General features: G+C 37.7%; 1 protein-coding gene across 1 annotated transcript in view; it reads right to left on the bottom strand.

The window, feature by feature from the left end:
* The window catches only part of tm6sf2b (transmembrane 6 superfamily member 2b), a 24,533-nt gene extending 9,337 nt beyond the window's left edge, over window positions 1-15,196 (bottom strand). The window contains exons 1-9 of the mRNA XM_073844521.1: window positions 15,122-15,196; window positions 14,839-14,963; window positions 13,157-13,260; window positions 5,434-5,531; window positions 5,245-5,348; window positions 4,846-4,928; window positions 4,644-4,768; window positions 4,450-4,551; window positions 878-970 (exon numbers count right to left, since the gene is read on the bottom strand). Coding sequence (XP_073700622.1) covers window positions 878-970; window positions 4,450-4,551; window positions 4,644-4,768; window positions 4,846-4,928; window positions 5,245-5,348; window positions 5,434-5,531; window positions 13,157-13,260; window positions 14,839-14,924 — 795 coding nt within the window. The 5' untranslated portion in view covers window positions 14,925-14,963; window positions 15,122-15,196. The remainder of the gene's footprint in view (window positions 1-877; window positions 971-4,449; window positions 4,552-4,643; window positions 4,769-4,845; window positions 4,929-5,244; window positions 5,349-5,433; window positions 5,532-13,156; window positions 13,261-14,838; window positions 14,964-15,121) is intronic.
* Window positions 15,197-19,432: the final 4,236 nt, after the last annotated feature.

Genomic DNA, 19,432 nt, shown 5'->3' with positions numbered 1-19,432 from the left:
AGGGTACAAAAAATCAAAATACTGAGAAAAACACCTTTAAAGTTGTCCAAATTAAGTTCTTAGCAATGCATATTACTAATCAAAAATTACATTTTGATAGGTTTACAGTAGGAATTTTACAAAAAAATCTTCATGGAACATGATCTTTACTTAATTTCCTAATGATTTTTGACATAAAAGAAAAATCAATAATTTTGACCCATACAATGTATTTTTGGCTATTGCTACAAACATACCCCAGCAACTTAAGACTGGTTTTGTGGTCCAGGGTCACATATATATATACGGCTCTTAAAAGACAATTCACCCTACCCAATAAAATATTCTCACGAGCACCTGGATGCGTCCCTGAGTGCACAGGTATTATGCGATCGAACCCGGTCTCTGCCCTCTGTCCAAACATACGTGTTGGCGCGCCCTCGTTCCTTATCAAACACATTACCACACATGTCACACTCCTTGTTTGAGTTGATGGAGGGGCTCAGCCAGGACTCATGGGTGGGATTAGCTTATCAAGTTCTCACAGCACATCTCCTGCCTGATCAATAGGCCACCATTGTGCCAGGGTTTCAGCTAGAACAAGGACTTTTGATAACCTATTGACCAAGTTAAAACCCCAATCTAAACAAAAACAAAGGTACCCTCAATACCTTTGTGGTCAGGGTTGAGACAGAAGGGATATTCTTGGACTACCCAAGGTGACAATAAGCCACCCAGTTTATTGAGTGCTAATGATGAGTAATACCTATCTAGAAGGTCATTTAGAGGAGCTTAATGCTATAAAGCTTAGGGTATTAAGAAGCAAAGATCTGTCTGAATTTGTTGGCCTAAAACTGCCTGAATGTAATTACTTGAGAGTATGTGAATATGTACTCACCATAACTTTAGGGAAGCCCACAGGATCCTTCAGATAAGGTTCATACTCTGTCACATATCTGTTGAGGATTTCTAATGGGCAATCAAGAACAGCCTATATGGATAAAGATATGGATAAAGTTTTTTTGTCCTAACAGATTTTGGCTGAATTATGGAAATTTTAAGCAAGCTTATGGTAAGAACTGGGATGTGCCTGAATAGTTAATCCGTATTCGAAAAGGCACAGAAAACTAATAATGGGTTCAACTGAGCCACTAAAGGGACACAATTAGCCGCTTACTAGCGGTAGGCTGTTACAGTTAGTGCTGTCAATTGATTAAAAAAATGACTAATTAATCGCACCTTTTTTCTGCAATTAATCGTGATTAATCCCACCTAACGTTAGTTTTTCAATATACTTTTGGCCATCGTTGAAATCCACTATATGTAGAAAAATTGTTACAGTGTTGTTATTGATGAAAAAAATTAACAAATGAATCGCACCTTTTTTCTGAAATGAGTCATGATTAATCGTGATTAATCCCACCTAACATTACAGCTTTTAAATATACTTTTGGACCTTCAACCCATTGGCCATCGTTGAAGTCCACTATATGGAGAAAAATGTGTGCAGTTAGGGTTGTCAATCTATATATGGAAAAAAAAACGAATTAATCTCACCTTTTTTCTGAAATTAATCGCGAATAATCGTGACTAATCACACCTAACATTACATTTTTTTAAATATACTTTTGGACCTTCAACCCGTTGGCCACCATTGAAGTCCACTATATAAAGAAAAATTGTTACAGTTAGTGCTGTCAATCTATTAAAAAGAAAAATTAATTAATCGCACCTTTTTCCTGAAATTAATCGCAGTGAAAGGTTGTATCAGCGATTTCTAGCCTAAAACATAAAGTGTCAATTTCAGCTGACCTTTCTTCACGATCCGCTCGCTGCCTGCCCCATAAATTGTCTGTGAAAAAACCGTGTCTCTCTGGTCAGCCTAGGGTCCGAGATATGCCAAAAAAACAATCGGCACTACCAACCTTTCCACACATAAACAAACAGTGTTCCAACCAATCAGCGTCAGGGGTTTGGTGTTGTGGACTTTCCTACTGGTGCTGGGATGTGAGGGAGGCGGAGCGAAAGTCCACTGACGCTTTTTTTGGCATATCTCGGACCCTAGGCTGACCAGAGAGACGCGGTTTTTTCACAGACAATTTATGGGGCAGGCAGCGAGCGGATCGTGAAGAAAGGTCAGCTGAAATTGACACTTTATGTTTTAGGCTAGAAATCGCTGATACAACCTTTAATCCCACCTAACATTAAAGTTTTTAAATATACTTTTGGACCTTCAACCCATTGGCCACCATTGAAGTCCACTATATGGAGAAATTTTTTTACAGTTAGTGCTGTCAATCTATAAAAAAAAACCTAATTAATTGCACCTTTTTTCTGAAATTAATCACAATTAATCCTACCTGACATTAAAGTTTTTAAATATACTTTTGGACCTTCAGCCCATTGGCCATCACTGAAGTCCACTATATGAAGAAAAATTGTTACAGTGCTGTTAATTTATATAAAAAATAAAAAAATTAACAAATGAATCACATCTTTTTTTTCTTAAATTAATCACGATTAATCGTGATTAATCCCATGTAACATTAAAGTTTTTAAATATACTTTTGGACCTTCAACCCACTGACCACCGTTGAAGTCCACTCTATGGAGAAAAATTGTTACAGTTAGTGCTATCAATCTATTAAAAAAATAACTAATTAATTGCACCTTTTTTCTGAAATTAATCACAATTAATCCTACCTGACATTAAAGTTTTTAAATATACTTTTGGACCTTCAGCCCATTGGCCATCACTGAAGTCCACTATATGAAGAAAAATTGTTACAGCGCTGTTAATTTATATATTAAAAAATAAAAAAAAATAAATAACAAAAGAATCGCATCTTTTTTTTCTTAAATTAATCACGATTAATCGTGATTAATCCCATGTAACATTAAAGTTTTTCAATATACTTTTGGACCTTCAACTCATTGGCCACCGTTGAAATCCACTATATGGAGAAAAAATGTTACAGTTAGTGCTGTCAATCTATTAAAAAAATAACTAATTAATCGCCCCTTTTTTTCTGAAATTAATCGTGATTATATATACTTTTGGAACTTCAAACCCTTGGCCAAACTAATTAATCACACCTTTTTTCTGAAATTAATCATGATTAATCGTGATTAATCCCACCTTTTGGACCTTCAACCCGTTGGCCACCAATGAAGTCCATCATATGGAGAAAATTTTTTACAGTTAGTGTTGTCAATCGATTAAAAAGAATTTACTAATTAATTGCTCCTTTTTTCTGAAATTAGTCATGATTAATCACGATTAATCCCACCTAACATTACATTTTTTTAAATATACTTTTGGACCTTCAGCACGTTGGCCACCATTGAAGCCCACTATATGGAGAAACATTGTTACAGTTAGTGCTGTCAGTCGATTAAAAAACAAAAACAAATGAATCACACCTTTTTTTCTGAACTTAATCTTGATTAATCCCACCTAAAAATAAAGTTTTTAAATATAGCTTTGGACTTTCAACCCATTGGCCACCATTGAAGTCCACTATATGGAGAAAAATTGTTACAGTTAGTGCTGTCAATCGATAAGAAAAAATAAAAAATTTAATTACACCTTTTTTCTGAAATTAATAATGATTAATCCCACCTAACATTGAAGTTTTTAAATATGTGACCCTGGACCACAAAACCAGTCTTAAGTCGCTGGGGTTTGTTTGTAGCAATAGCCAAAAATACTGTACATTGCATGGGTCAAAATTTTTGATTTTTCTTTTATGCCAAAAATCATTGAAAAATCAAGTAAAGTTCATGTTCCATGAAGATTTTTTGTAAAATTCCTACTGCAAACATATCAAAATGTAATTTTTGATTTGTAATATGCATTGTTAAGAACCTAATTTGGACAACTTTAAAGGTGATTTTCTCAGTCTTTTTGATTTTTTTGCATCCTCAGATTTCTGATTTCAAATAGATGTAACTCAGTCAAATATTGTCCGATCCTAACAAACCATACATCAATAGAAAGCTTATTTATTGAGCTTTCATATGATGTATAAATCTCAGTTTTGTCAAATTTAACCTTATGACTGGTTTTGTGGTCCAGGGTCACATATACTTTTGGACATTCAACCTGTTGGTCAGCGTCAAAGTCCACTATATGGAGAAAAATCCTGGAACGTTTTCCTCAAAAACATTAATTTCTTTAAGACTGAACAAAGAAAGACATAAACATCTTGGGTGACATGAGGGTGAGTAAATTATCAAGTAATTTTTATTCTGGAAGTGAACTAATACTTTAATAGCAGCTCCCTGATGCCCACAATTTATATACAGGATAATTTCCTAACGATATAATTGTGAGAGACACGATTTAAAGTATTTTTTTTCCTTCCATCTTGTATTTATTCCCTTTAGGGGTTCCATATCAAACATAATTTCCTTTCTGAACACATTATACACGTATTTAGATTCAGGCACATCCCTAGACCAACTTACTAGTCCTCTAAAGATAGTGAATCCCATGGCAGCCACTAGATAAACCACGAAGAGAAGATCCAGGGGGCGCCAGATTAAGGCTTTTTTCTGCTCACGTTCAGCCTGATGGATACAAGCACCATTGTTCAAATGTTAATGATCCCGTAAGGAAAATACTAACCACTGAACAAGGTCAACGGTGTCTGGTTGTTCACCTTGGATGCTCCCACAAGAGGCATATCCCTTGGTCTGGAGAACAAGGAAACTGCTCCCCAAATGGGCACCAGCAGAAATGGCATGTTGAGCCAGAAGGCAGGACGCATCTCTGAGCCATATTTACCTGCATGTAAAATGTATTTGAGAAGCATCTGACGTTCAGAAGGAATATTTGATCTTTTTTTTATTACTTTGACTCACCAACCACGATTCCAGGTACAAACACAATCATGTTGGCGCACAGTGATCCAGCCCAGAAAAGACCCAATGTGCGGTATTGTTGCCTGGGATGATAGGAAACACTAATTTAGGAACATTCAAATCCTTTTTAACATCACAGCATGTACTTTCATGTCATGTTCTTGCCCGATCGTGTCACGACCTTATTTCTACTTGATGCAATCCTTAGAAATGTAATTAATTTTTTGTGGGTCTAACCTTAATGTAGTCATGCTGATTTAGTCATATTAGGAATATTCATTAAGAATACAATTTCTACCTGAATAAAACCTCTTAACTTAGATGTTACAGCATGAAACAACCTTTAAAAAATTTGATTAGAATACTGAATTGCATTCAGAGTAGACATAATTTACAAACCTGTTTGTCATGCGGTGTATTAGCATCAGGTAGAGGATGAAGTGCACTATACCGTCCCAGTAGCACATCATGATAGCATAAGGAGTGCCGAGATAAGGCTCCCCCTGGAGAGCCAGCAAAACCATCGTCAGATAGGTTTAGATCAGGTAATCAATAACATCACCTCTGCATTCTCCTCATGATACTGACTGTTTTCTGGTAGAACTCCATGAACCCTGAGGTGAAGCCATCGTATTCTAGAGCACTTGTGAGGTCGATGACACACGTGAAGGAAAACTCTGCAAAAACTGAACAAAAAAAGTTATTATTCATGTACAATAACACTGTTCTTTTGATTTTTATTTTAAAGTATTTGTTTTTGAGTCCTTTAGATAGTGTAGTGTATGTACGTTAAGTGAGACATGAGTGAGACCTTGATTGAGGCTTTCCGATTTTTAACTTTTGGTCACCTGATGTTTCGATATTTTGATAGAATACTGATTGATGATTGGTCAGTTGTGGGTGGCCCTATGGAATATTCGATTCTGATTGGTCAATTGTGTGCAGTCCTATGGAATACTTGTGTCTAACTGGGCAGCGGTGGGCAGCCTTCTGGAATACTTGATTCCAATTGGTCAACTCTGCAATACTCAGGTCTGACTGGTCAACTGTTGGCAGCCTTCTGGAATACTCGATTCTGATTGGTCAACTGTGTGCACTCCGATGGAATACTCAAGTCTGATAGTCAATTGTGGGTGGCCCTCTAGAATATTCGATTCCCATGGTCCCATGGAATACTTGATTCTGAATGTTTAGCTGTGGATGGCCTTCTGGAATACTCGATTCTGACTGGTCAATTGTGGGGGTCCTATGGAATTCTCTAGTCTGATTGGTCAATTGTAGGCGGTCCTATGGAATACTCAATTCTGATTGGTCATCTGTTGGCTGTCCTATGCAATACTTGATTCTAACTGGTCAGCTGTGGGTGGCCCTCTAGAATACTCAATTCTGATTAGTCAACTATGGGCGGTCTTATGAAATACTCAATTCTGACTGGCCAATTGCAGCAGCCCTATGAAATACTCAAGTCTGATTGGTCAATTGCGGACAATCTTAAGGAATATTCAAGTCTTATTGATCAATTGTGGGTGATCCTATGGAATACTCGAATCTGATTAGTCATTTTTGGGTGGCTCTGTGCAGTATTTAAGTCTGATTGGTCAACTGTGGGTGGTCCTATGGAATGCTTGAGTCTCAAGTCTGATTGGTCTGTTGCAGGCAGCCCTCTGGAATACTCAAGTCTGATTTGTCATCTGTGGGCAGCCCTCTGGAATGCTCTAATCTGATTGGTCAACTGTGGGCAGTTCTATGGAATGCTCAAGTCTGGTTGGTCAGCTGTGGGTGGTCCTATGGAATGCTTGAGTCTCAAGTTTGATTAGTGAGTTGCGGGCAGCCCTCTGGAATACTTGATTCTGATTAGTCAACTGTGGGCAGCCCTCTGGAATACTTGATTCTGATTAGTCAACTGTGGGCAGCCCTCTGGAATACTTGATTCTGATTAGTCAACTGTGGGCAGCCCTCTGGAATACTTGATTCTGATTAGTCAACTGTGGGCAGCCCTCTGGAATACTCAAGTCTGATTTGTCAACTGTGGGCAACCCTCTGGAATACTTGATTCTGATTAGTCAACTGTGGGCAGCCTTCTGGAATACTTGATTCTGATTAGTCAACTGTGGACAGCCCTCTGGAATACTCAAGTCTGATTTGTCAACTGTGGGCAACCCTCTGGAATACTCGATTCTGATTGGTCAACAGTAGGTGACCCTCTGGAATACATGAGTCTGATTGGTCAACTGTTGGTGGCCCTCTGGAATACTTGATTCTGATTAGTCAACTGTGGGCAGCCCTCTGGAATACTTGATTCTGATTAGTCAACTGTGGGCAGCCTTCTGGAATACTTGATTCTGATTAGTCAACTGTGGACAGCCCTCTGGAATACTCAAGTCTGATTTGTCAACTGTGGGCAACCCTCTGGAATACTCGATTCTGATTGGTCAACAGTAGGTGACCCTCTGGAATACATGAGTCTGATTGGTCAACTGTTGGTGGCCCTATGGAAAGCTGGGGTCTGATTGGTCAATTGTGGGTGGCCCTCTGGAATACTCAAGTCTAATTGGTCAATTGTGGGTGGCCCAATGGAATACTCAAGTCTGATTTGTCAACTGTGGGCAACCTTCTGGAATACTCGATTCTGATTGGTCAACAGTAGGTGACCCTCTGGAATACATGAGTCTGATTGGTCAACTGTTGGTGGCCCTATGGAATGCTGGGGTCTGATTGGTCAATTGTGGGTGGCCCTCTGGAATACTCAAGTCTGATTGGTCAATTGTGGGTGGCCCAATGGAAAGCTCGAGTCTGATTTGTCAACTGTGGGTGGCCCGCTGAAATCTGATTAGTCCACTGTGGCCGGCTCTCTAGAATACTCTAGAATCACTGGTCTCATACTTGTAATATTCGCCGTCGATAGCAATGCTGTACTGTATATCAGTCTTCATGATTGACTCTTTTGTAGGCTGCGCTGTAGACTATTTTTTAGATAATATACAGATAAGACAACTTAAACTAAAATTAAATTTAAACATACACTTATTTTTTTATAGTGAGTAGTCATGCAATAAGAAAAAAAATTGTACAGTCAGTCACATGATCTGATGGTTATATATTTTCCACATATTCTTGTATGCAAATTTCACATACAATTAATGTTATGCAAAACTGGTCTCAAATCAAACAATAGAATATCTTCTTCTTTAGAAAGTGTCAAACTGCTCTTGTCTATTATGAAAGAGAAATTTTCACTGACTTTGTTCAGTTTTAATTGCAGGCTTTGCAAGAAAACGCATCTCTCCCCAGTGGGATTATGAGCTCGGCTTCACTGGCGCTTTCGAAACACTAAATTGAAATGTTTTCGTCTTTAATTCTAAGCCTTCTGTGACGTGCCAAGAGAAAAACCTCACTAATAAGATGTTGCAGCACTCAACTGCCCAATCAAGAGTTAACTAGCCCACCTTTATTCTCGCTGTCTTTATTAAAAAGACTTCAATCTTACCGACTATTGATTTCTGGCAAAGTGGAAGAGGATAATGATATCTGCTAGTGAAGGTGTGAACAAGAAATTTATATTTGGAGCCATGTGTTGGGCTTTTTTCAGGTTTAAAGTGCAGCTTGGCCAAAAGGGCACTTTGCGGAGACAGCGAATACCCCATGTGGCATTTCCTAAGCGTCTGGGTGACAAATAATGAGTGGCAGGGGACATGAAGAAGGGAAATTCTTAACCATGGAGGCAAAAATAATGACTGTAAATGTCACCACTGAAAGCTCAGACACAGGATTTGACGGAATAGTTCACCTAGACATGAAAAATCTGTCATCATTTACTGCACCCTCATGTCTTTCCAAAACCATGTGACTATGTATTTTTCATGGAACGCAATGGAGAAGTTTAGGGGAATGTTCACACTGCTCTTTTGAGATTATGGTAAGCAGTTTAGGTGAAATATTCCTTTAATAATCCTTTCCGAGCGCAGAATTCAAGATGGAATTCATAGCTTATTGTGAAGGAAACCGTGGGTGTAAAAGTAAAGACAGGTGTGTTATTGTAACAAATACTTTTCTTGTATCCAATTTCATGGTTGGATTGCTAGACTAGATATTGTCCAGTGCCATTCTTCTAGCATCCACGAGTATCTGACTGACAGCTTCGTAGATATAACGGCTCAAAGAGAAGTGCTGTATTGCCATCCACCGAGCACAGATGCACAGTCTGATAGTGACGTTCTCACTCTCCATCTTTCTCGCTTCCCTTTTTCTCCCCGAGCCCTTTTAATCCGTAGGGGTCTTGGTCTATTTTACCTGCATTACAGGTGTGATAATGGAATTATCGTCTCCTTCATCACAGCAGGGGCGAAATGACATGCTGTGCCAGATGACATTGTCACCTCTCAGTCACTCTAACCCATAATAACACTGCTATCTTAAGCTGAATTTTTAGCATTACATTGCAAAAGCTCATATTCTTCTATTGTGTCTGAATACGAAGCAAATTGGCAATGCGCAAAAGAGTTTGTTTATTGATTTGAGGATTTCGCTTGGGGTTAGTACTTTGGTGAACTAAACTTTCTTTAAAAGCATTCGCTTTTAATTTTAATGCTTGATGTTATGAAGCTACGAGAATACTTTTCATGGCAAAGAATACAAAAATAACGACTTTGTGTTCTGTAGATGAACAAAGGTCTTACAGGTTTGGAACGACATAAGGGTGAGTAATTAATGACAGAATTTTCAATTTTGGATTAACTTTTAAATTAAGTATTTTACTCATACTGAATGTAGGCTCAAAGATGCACTATTCCTCAACATCTAAGAGAAATGCCTGTGAAAAGCAAGAAACTGTTCATTTGTGAGGACTGCAAGCATGGTTAGTTTGTAAAATCAAAGTAAAACTAAACACTGCAAAACTGCAACACATCAAGGTCAGCACCACAGCCTCTCAAATGCCTACAAGCAGTTGAAGTCTCAATTAAATTCAAGTACTCTAAAAGGGCGTAAGTAAACCAATATCCTTAAAAAATGTTTGAAAAAAAACAAAACACACAAGATCTAGTATCTTCAATGCCCTGTAGATGACGATATTTCTTCTTTTGTTGAAGAAATAAACTTATTTTCTTTTTCTAAATTGCATTATGTATTGTGCTAAAGAGAAAAAAAAGCTACATATTCTCGTAGCGTCATAAAATTACGGTTGAACCACTGATGTTACATGGACTATTTTAACAATGTCTGTACTACCTTTCTGGGCCTTGAACTTGTCAGTTGTGTTGCTGTCTATGCAGGGTCAGAAAGCTCTTGGATTTCATCAAAAATATCTGTATTTGTGTTCCAGAGATGAACAAAGGTCTTGTGGGTTTGGAACGACATGAGGGTGAGTAATCATTGACAGAATTTACAATTTGACTGATCTATCACTTTAGGTATAGTAACTAATTACATTTTATTTAAATACTTTACACCACTGTCACTTAAGTATTCTGTCATTTTTTTGTCATTCTGTCTGACATTTTAAATATTTTAGAGGAAAACCGGCCAAAAACAAACACACTTTTCCACTAAGGTTTTATGTATTGTACACATTTAATAATATTAAAAAATTTTGTAGCATCCACTCAAATTGCTCAAGTGGACGCACAATAAAAATATTTTGTTTACAAGGGATGGTTTACCTTAGTAGTCACGAAAACTATTATTCAGGGCAAAATTGTGAAAGTGTCAACAACTTCAACAGGTCTTTGTGTAAATATCCCTGAATCTTTACTACGGGTGCAGGAAATGTCAATATGCTATCTCAAGACCAATACGTACATATTTTATGAGGTGGCTAATTAGTCAGAATTCATAGGACGTCACTCGTACGATTTTGTACGTTTTCTGTGAGAGGTAGGTTTAGAAGTGGGGTTAGGAGTAGTCATTCATATGAAATCCTAAGAATTTGCCACCTCATAAATTTTGTACGATTTTTCCCAAAAGCCAGGTCATATGAATTTGAACAAGTAGAAGTTGCCATGAGATCTGGCTGGCACCGATGTTAAAGAGTAAATTGCTTTATTCAATGCAGTAACAAAACAAGATCACACTTTAGGGACCAATTCTTACTATAAACTATGACGTTTGCCTCAATAAACTCCTAATTTGCCGCTTATTAATAGCTATAAAGGTAGTTGTTAAATTTAGGTATTGGGTAGGATAAAGGGATCTAAAATATGGTCATGCAGAATAAGATATTAATATGTGCTTCATAAGTACTAATAAACAGCCAAAAGAGGGTTTGCACTTACAGTCAAGTCCGAAATTATTCATACCCCTGGCAAATTCTGACTTAAAGTTACTTTTATTCAACCAGCAAGTTTTTTTTATTAGAATTTACACAGACAACTCCCAGAAGATAATAAGACAATGTACAAACAAGAGGCATCATTGTCGAAAAAAATATTACTCATCTTTTATTTACATTTGAACAAAAAGTGGCATGACCAAAATGATTCATACCCTTCTCAATAATCAATAGGAAAGCCTTTATTGGCTATTACAGCAATCAAACTCTTCCTATAATTGCTGACCAGCCTTTTGCATGTCTCCACTGGTATTTTTGCCCATTCATCTTTAGCGCTGAGCTCCGACTCTTTCATGTTGGAGGGTCTCCTTGCCATCACCCTGATCTTTAGCTCCCTCCACAGATTCTCAATTGGATTTAAGTCAGGACTCTGGCTGGGCCACTGCAAAACGTTAATGTTTTTGTCTGCTAACCGTTTTGGGTTGTTGTCGTGGAAATGTCCACTGCTGCCCAAGGCCAAGTTTTTCTGCAGGCTGCCTGATGTTGTTGTTGAGAATTTTGATGTATTGCTGCTTTTTCATGGTGCAGTTTACTATGATTAGGCTCCCTGGTCCACCAGCTGAAACGCACACCAAAAACATTAGGTTCCCACCACCATGTTTGACAGTGGGGATGGTGTTCTTAGGGTTGAAGACTTCTCCTTTTTTAGGCCAAATGAATGCTACATCATTGTGGCCAAACAATAAAATTTTTGTTTCATCTGACCATAAAACAGAAGACCAGAAGTCTTCTTCTTTGTCCAGATGAGCATTTGCAAAGGCCGAGCGGGCTTTTATTTGCCTTATCTGGAGACGTGGTGTCCTCCTTGGTCTGCGTCCGTGGAACCCAGCGGTGTGCAGTGTCCGTTGAACTTTCTGCTGTGAGATGTTTCCACCAGCAGAGCCCAGATTCATCAGGATGGCCTTGGTGGTGAACCTCTCTCACTATCCTCCTGGCCAGCACAGGTGTCACTTTTGGCTTCCGACCACTTCCTCTGAGATTTTTCACAGTGTGGAACATCTTGTATTTTTTAATAATACTTTGCACTGTAGCCACTGGAAGTTCAAAACATTTAGATATGGTCTTATAGCCCTTTCCTGACTTGTGAGCAGCCACAATGCGCAGCCACATGACTGTCCACAAACCAACAGCACAGAGCTTCTGTTTTTCACCTGTTAAGTTGACTAAAACAGCTGTTCCCAATGAATCAGGGTAATTAGGATGCTTTAGAACAGCTTGGACTATTTGGAATGGTATAGAACTTTGGATATCCCCATAGACTGTGACAGTTTGCAAAGGGTATGAATAATTTTGGACAAGCCACTTTTTGTTCAAATGTAAATAAAAGCTGAGAAAAATTTTTTTTCACAATGATGCCTCTTGTACATCGTCTTATTATCTTTTGGGAGAAGTCTGTGTCATTTCCAGTCAAAAACAAACATGCTGGTTGAATAAAAGTAACTTTCAATTTCAGGTTTGACTGTTTGTCATGATTTGGTCAGTTACCCAGATGCGCAGCCATTGTGGCAATACTCGGATGTAAACAACAGCATAGATTGCACGGTTAATGTACTACTAATGTACATTGCTCTGCTAATTTATGTTGTGTAAAATGTGGGGGAAAAAACGTGGAAGCTGCTAAATCATATAAAAACTTAGTAAGCAGGAAAGGGCACAATATTTTGACAAATTAAAGTTAATAGGTGGTAAAGATACGTATGAACAGTATTAATTAAAAACTTACGACGGAAATGATAAGAACAAACACAAATGTTGTCAAGATTCTTACCCTGGAAATCCTGATTCTCCTTGATTTGTTATAACTTTTTGCAGTCTATAGTAGCGTACTTCAAATGTTTTTTTCCAGTCCAACCGATTAGTAGGCTATACAGCCCAAAACATGACAATAACTGACAGCAATTATTAGCAAAATATATGAGTTATGTTCAGAAACAAATGAGGATATGCCGCATATTTCAAGAGTCAACCAATCAAATCAGCTCATACCATAAAACAAAGGATCTTTCGGAGGATCGTAGCGAGTAGCAAGGTAGACCAAGAGGAACACTGCCACAAGAACAGCCACTCCGATTTCCAGAATAACCACTGGCCTGTAAATGCAAAACATTGCAAACATCAGTGAATATTAAGGCATATTTAACTTTCTGTGACTGACACACGGTCTGTAAATATAAAAAGTGGCCGCGAGTCGCATCAGATTTCTGCCTGTCAATCATTTTGCGCATTCGACGTTGTGAAATATTAGCGATTTCTTGTCTGACAACACCGGTATGCAAAACTGTTCTGTTTAAAAAGAAATACAGAAAAATAGTAAATTAGGAAATTTAAGAGGCAGAATTAATGTTGTAACAGTGAACAAGAATTTTCTTCACTAGAAAGACCTGCCAGCTTGAAAAATACATTTTTGACCTACAATTATTATAGCAGCATTGATAAGTATTAAATATTTAATCAAGAATGCCTTTCATGAAGGACACCATACTTTAATCAATTCATTTCTGATTAATTTCGCACAACATCATGTCCCCAATTACTACACACCTATGTGTGTTCGGCCATTTTCTTTCCTGTCTTCAGTAAGTGAGCGGAGATGAATGGTTTGGCAGCGAGAACTGTAATTATTCCAACACCCAGAGCACCAAATGAGATGGGATAGCACGTGACAACCATCCTGCCTTACTGAGACATGATTACTGTTATATGAGGAGCTATTCAGACAGAGAACACATCTTTTTGTCAACATGAGAGCCAATACAGCCTCCAACAGCGGTTGTTTCACAGTTTAAATGATTAAATGCTGGCACAGAATTGCCATAACTTTTCCACAAGCTTTCTGGATGATTTGATTTTGTTTTTGTTTTTTTAAATGGCTAAAGAATAATTCAGAATCAGTTCAGCTCATTAAAAAGAACTGACTCTGTGGCCATCACTAATTGTTATTTACATTTGACCTTCAGTTTAAGCATGTCAGAAACTCCAAATGAAAGTGTTGCAGACTGCAATTTCAATCTCAGGCAGTCATATTTCCATCCAAATTTAAATTGGCCTCTATTTGTGATGTTAAAACCAGCCTGGGGAGAGATGCGCACACAAATGTCTTAGTCTTCCAAGCGTGGTGTATAATTTTCTTGGCTTGTATTGCTTTGGAGCTCCTACATCATTTAAATTGGTGTAATGTTGTGAATTTAATATTCTGTTTCTGTCAGGCTGTTATTTCTACAATAATAATTATTATTATTATAAACCTATTGTTTTTTTTTAAGATCAATAAAAGCTGTAGCTTGAGTCTAAAACAACTCAATTACTTTTTTTCTTCTCTTTTTTAGTGAAAAAGTAATAACAGAAATGCTTTAAATCAATGCCTGAGTGTTATTTTGTAAATAATGCCATATGCTTTCACTGCCCTCAAGTGGAGGATATAGAGAAATAAGAGACATATGAGTAATAACTTTCAAAGATCAGGATATTTAATATGAGGATTCACAAAAAATTAATTTGACTATTCCTTTAAGTCTACTAATTATCTAAATGTATAGACAAACTGCTATTAAGCAAATGCAATTAATGTGACCAAAGAGGTTGTTCTTAAAATTAACACTTTAGGCAAGAATTTTTGGTTTTTGATAAGTAGTGATTACATTAGCCTTATATTTTATAAGAATACTCACTCTTGAAATGCTGGAACATTGTTCATGGTATAAAGGACGCCAAGAGCCGTCAGGGAAAACAGAAAAACGCATATCTCCTGTGCCATGATGTTTGATATTCAGTCCAAGGCTCCACAGATGAAAATCTACAAGTTGTTCAAGTAAGTTGTATTAACAATATTAGCATTCAATTCTATATATCACTATTACATTAGAATTTACGTGTGAAAGTCTTAGGGACTTTGCAAGTTACTAAACATATGCAGGATTCTTGTGTTGTAGTCGAAAATGAACATCTACTTACCAAGGACACCCTCTCTAAAAACTGCATAACCCAATTTGCAATGGCCCTGTGGGGGCCGCGTTATTGTAGGAGAATAATCGAGCCAAACAAAGGCGCTTTTGGAAAAGTACATAATTTGATTTTGTCATACATTTACATAATCATGTTTACTTTTGGTCTAATTTGTCAAATGCCTGTGCGCCAAAAAAGGAAGGCTCTGGCAAAGCCGCGACAGGCAAAGAGGCTTTGTGTGGTAATGTGTCATTCTGTACGCTCAAGAATGTACTTGTGAAGGGGATTTCAAACATTATTTGATGGATTACTGGGTTAAAAATATTTGTTAGAGATGCTAAATTATTATGGGGCCTATAATGACTTTTAAAAGCAAAATTTGTGGAGTAGCATACAGTAACTGTAGTGCACTGTACCATGCTATACTGTAGGCTACTGCACTTATTGAACTAGAAATCAAACGTAAAATATAACTGCAAGCAGCAATTAAGGCTCCAAGCACAGTCAGAGGCAAAATTAGGAGCTAAGCATGGCATGGAGTGGCAGACCAACTGCAACAATGCGTAATTGAAGCCATTTTAAGATGTTTTTTTTTCTTTTTCTTTTTGTAAAATCCATAATTTTTAAACTATTTATTCTGATGATCTGACTCGGACCAACTCTCGAGGAGGAGTTAGGAAGAAAAGGGGTTTTAAAACCAAATGGCAGAAAGTTTGGTCCACTGTGGCATAATTGGTATCTATGTTGTTGGCATGAGCCAAGGAATATTTAGAGACCAGGGGCCTCATTTATAAAGACTTGCGTAAAAACCATCCTTGATTTTATCTAAGAACTTTTCTGATTTGATCGTAAGAGCGATTCAGAGAAAACGAACGTACCACGAAATCCATGCGTACGCCAGTCATTCGGTTATAAATCACAAATGATCGTGGAATTGTGTGCAGCTGAATGTTCCGCCGTCGAAACGCCCCTGCTTAATTAATTAACAAATAAAATGAGCTCATTCCTAAAGCAAAAACTCTGACAATGGCAAGTAAAAAGGAGCGCAAGAAATCAAATTATAGTGAGGCTGAACTATCTGCAATACCAGGCATTACCACAAGGAAACGGTCGTACGCCAAGCTGGAATCTGACGTGGAGATAAGTACTTTTCCACATCAAAGACGGTTTTTATAAATCTGTACTTTGACGTGGATTTGATCGTACGAACACTCTAAGATTAAATCAGTGCGTAAGAAAGTTTTATAAATGAGGCCCCAGTTCTTATTGCAAAAGGCTAATGCAATCAGAAAATATCAGCATTTTTGGAAAATTCATTATTAATGGTTAATGAATGGTTTGTCACTCTTGACCAATAGGTGGTGCCATTACCAAATTGATGTGGCGTTTTTCAGTGTGAGGTGACAATGGCACACATAAAGTTTGGTGTCAATATGTCAAAGCTTTGCAGAGATACAGCCTTAGACACAGTTTAGTGTGATTCCAGCAAATTCGTTAATGTGTTAAACCAGGGGTCCCCAAACTAAGGCCCGGGGGCCGGATGCGGCCCGCCCCCACATTTGGACTGGCCCTCTGAACAATGCCAGAGACATATTTTGAAAATGTAATTTTAAATATGTTTTACTAAATATGTCGGTATTTGATAATAAAGGTTGGCTTTCAAACTAAAATGTCCCTTAGTTATTAACATAGCCTAATTATTTGTTAAATTCACCAACAGAATGGTACATTCAACGTAATGTGTCATCGCAATCGAAGAGGTGATGCAAGAGGCAGCTAGAAAATACAGAGTGATGACAAAATGACTCAATAGCATTTTTAGGAATTTGACGTGTGATTCCAAAAAAAACACTGTGGACCAACACCAGCAGATGACATTGCACCCCAAATTATCACAGACTGTGGAAACGTAACACTGGACTTCAGTGTTTTTGATTTCCAAATAAAATACAAAACTTGCTTTCATCTGAAAAGAGGATTTTGGACCACTGGGCAACAGTCCATTTATTCTTTTCCTTAGCATAGGTAAGATGCCTCTGATGTTGTCTGTGGTTCAGGATCAGGAGTGACTTAACAAGAGGAATACAACAACTGTAGCCAAATTCCTTTATATGTCTGTGTGTGGTGGCTCTTGATGCCTTGACCCCAGCCTCAGTCCATTCCTTGTGAAGTTCACCCAATTCTTGAATCGATTTTGCTTGACAAGCCTCTCAAGGCTGCGGTTCACTCGGTTGGTGTTTTTCTTCTACACTTTTTCCTTCCACTCAACTTTCTGTTAACATGCTTGGATACAGCACTCTATGAACAGCCAGCTTCTTTGGCAATAAATGTTTGTGGCTTACCCTTCTTGTGAAGGGTGTCAATGATTGTCTTCTGGACAACTGTCAGATCAGCAGTCTTCCCCATGATTGTGTAGCCTAGTGAACCAAACTGAGAGACCATTTTGACAGCTTGACGGAAACCTTTGCAGGTGTTTTGAGTTGACCAGCTGATTGGAATGTCACCATATTCTAATTTGTTGAGATGGCGAATTGATGGGTTTTTGTTAAATGTGAGCCAAATCATCAAAATTAAAAGAACCAAAGACAAACTACTTCAGTCTGTGTGCATTAAATTTATTTAATACACAAGTTTCACAATTTGAGTTGAATTACTGAAATAAATTAACTTTTCCATGACATTCTACTTTGAGATGCACCTGTATATCTTTTGGGGAAAAAAATCATTTGTCTGTGTGGTGCATAACAAAATAATAAACTATTCTAGCATTAAAAGGTATAAAAAATACAGGTGAAATCATAATAAAATAATAATAATAATAGTAGTCAGTCCGGCCCATGGAATTTTCTTTTATAAACCGACCCGGCCCCCTATTAAAGAAATGAAAAGTTTGGGGACCCCTGTGTTAAACAATAACCGTTTCATATATCAACAAGAAATCCACAACTTTTTGTCAGAATGGTCTGAAGATGATCTAAGCCAAATTTGGTGAAAATTGGACCAACAGTCTAGGAGGAGTTCGAAAAAGTAGGTTTTCAACATGAATAATAATGGCGGACAGGAAGTTCAGCTGACTATGGCAAAATTGGTATGTTGTCGGCATGACCCAAAGAATATTTTGAGACCAGTTTATTTACAAAAGGCTAATACAATCAGAAGATGTCAGCATTTTTGGAAAATTCATTATTAATGCTAAATGAATGGTTTGTAACTCTTGACCAATAAATAGGTGGTGCCATTACCAAATTGATGTGGCGTGGTCAGTTTGGGGTGACAATGGCACACACAAAGTTTGCTGTCAGTATGTCAAAGTATTGCAGAGATACAACCTTAGTCACAGTTTGGTGTGATTAAACGATAACCGTTTCATAGATCAACATGAAATTCACAACTTTTTGGTCTGAAGATGATCTAAGCCGAATTTGGTGAAAATTGGACCAACTGTCTAGGAGGAGTTCGAAAAAGTAGGTTTTCAACATGAATAATAATGGCGGACAGGAAGTTGGGCTGACTATGGCAAAATTGCTATCTATGCTCTTGGAATGAGGAATATATATAGCAATTTAATCAAATTTTATTAGCATTTTTTAAATTTCTTTATAACTTTTGGCCACCAAACCTTTTCAATACTGTCAGAGCATGCTGCCGAACACACATGGCCAACTCCCAAATGGCTGATATGGGTATGGTTCGACTCCACATGCATCTAAAGAGACCAGTTTTGTGATTTTTGGCCAAACCATTCAGAAGTTACAAGCAAAAATAGCCATTTTTCATATCTCCTGACCACTAGTGCAGGTAGCCTCAGGTCATGATTGTTATAACTCACACCAAGTTTGATGTCAAACTGTTGCAGAGATATAGCCTCACATCCATTTTTGCGTGCTGTTCGCCAAATTCGTTCACATGTTATTCGAGAACGTGTTCAAGTGTTGGCGCTAGAGAGTTTGAGTTAGAGACTCCACACTTGCTATGGTTAATGTTGAGGCTGTCATCTACCTGTGTGCCAAATCTGCCATAGACTCGAGCGGAAGAAGAACGGCAACGAATACAACCGGTGGATACGCTACTTTGGTGCGTAGCCCCTAACTATAAACTAGATCAATTTTTAACAAAACTCTGGAGATGACTGTTCCTGCGATATATTATATGTCCACCAGGGTGCGCTTTAACGAACCAAAAAAATCACAATTTATCTGTATTTACTTGAAACACAAACACATTCAACATGCTAACTGCTATCCAAAGTCCCTTTAAAGGGATAGTTCACCCAAAAATGAAAATTTGATGTTTATCTGCTTACCCCCAATGCATCCAAGA

The sequence above is a fragment of the Garra rufa genome, chromosome 7 (genome assembly GCF_049309525.1).
Source record: "Garra rufa chromosome 7, GarRuf1.0, whole genome shotgun sequence".
NCBI classification, from domain to species: domain Eukaryota; kingdom Metazoa; phylum Chordata; class Actinopteri; order Cypriniformes; family Cyprinidae; genus Garra; species Garra rufa.
This window is presented reverse-complemented; position numbering and strand designations above follow the sequence as displayed.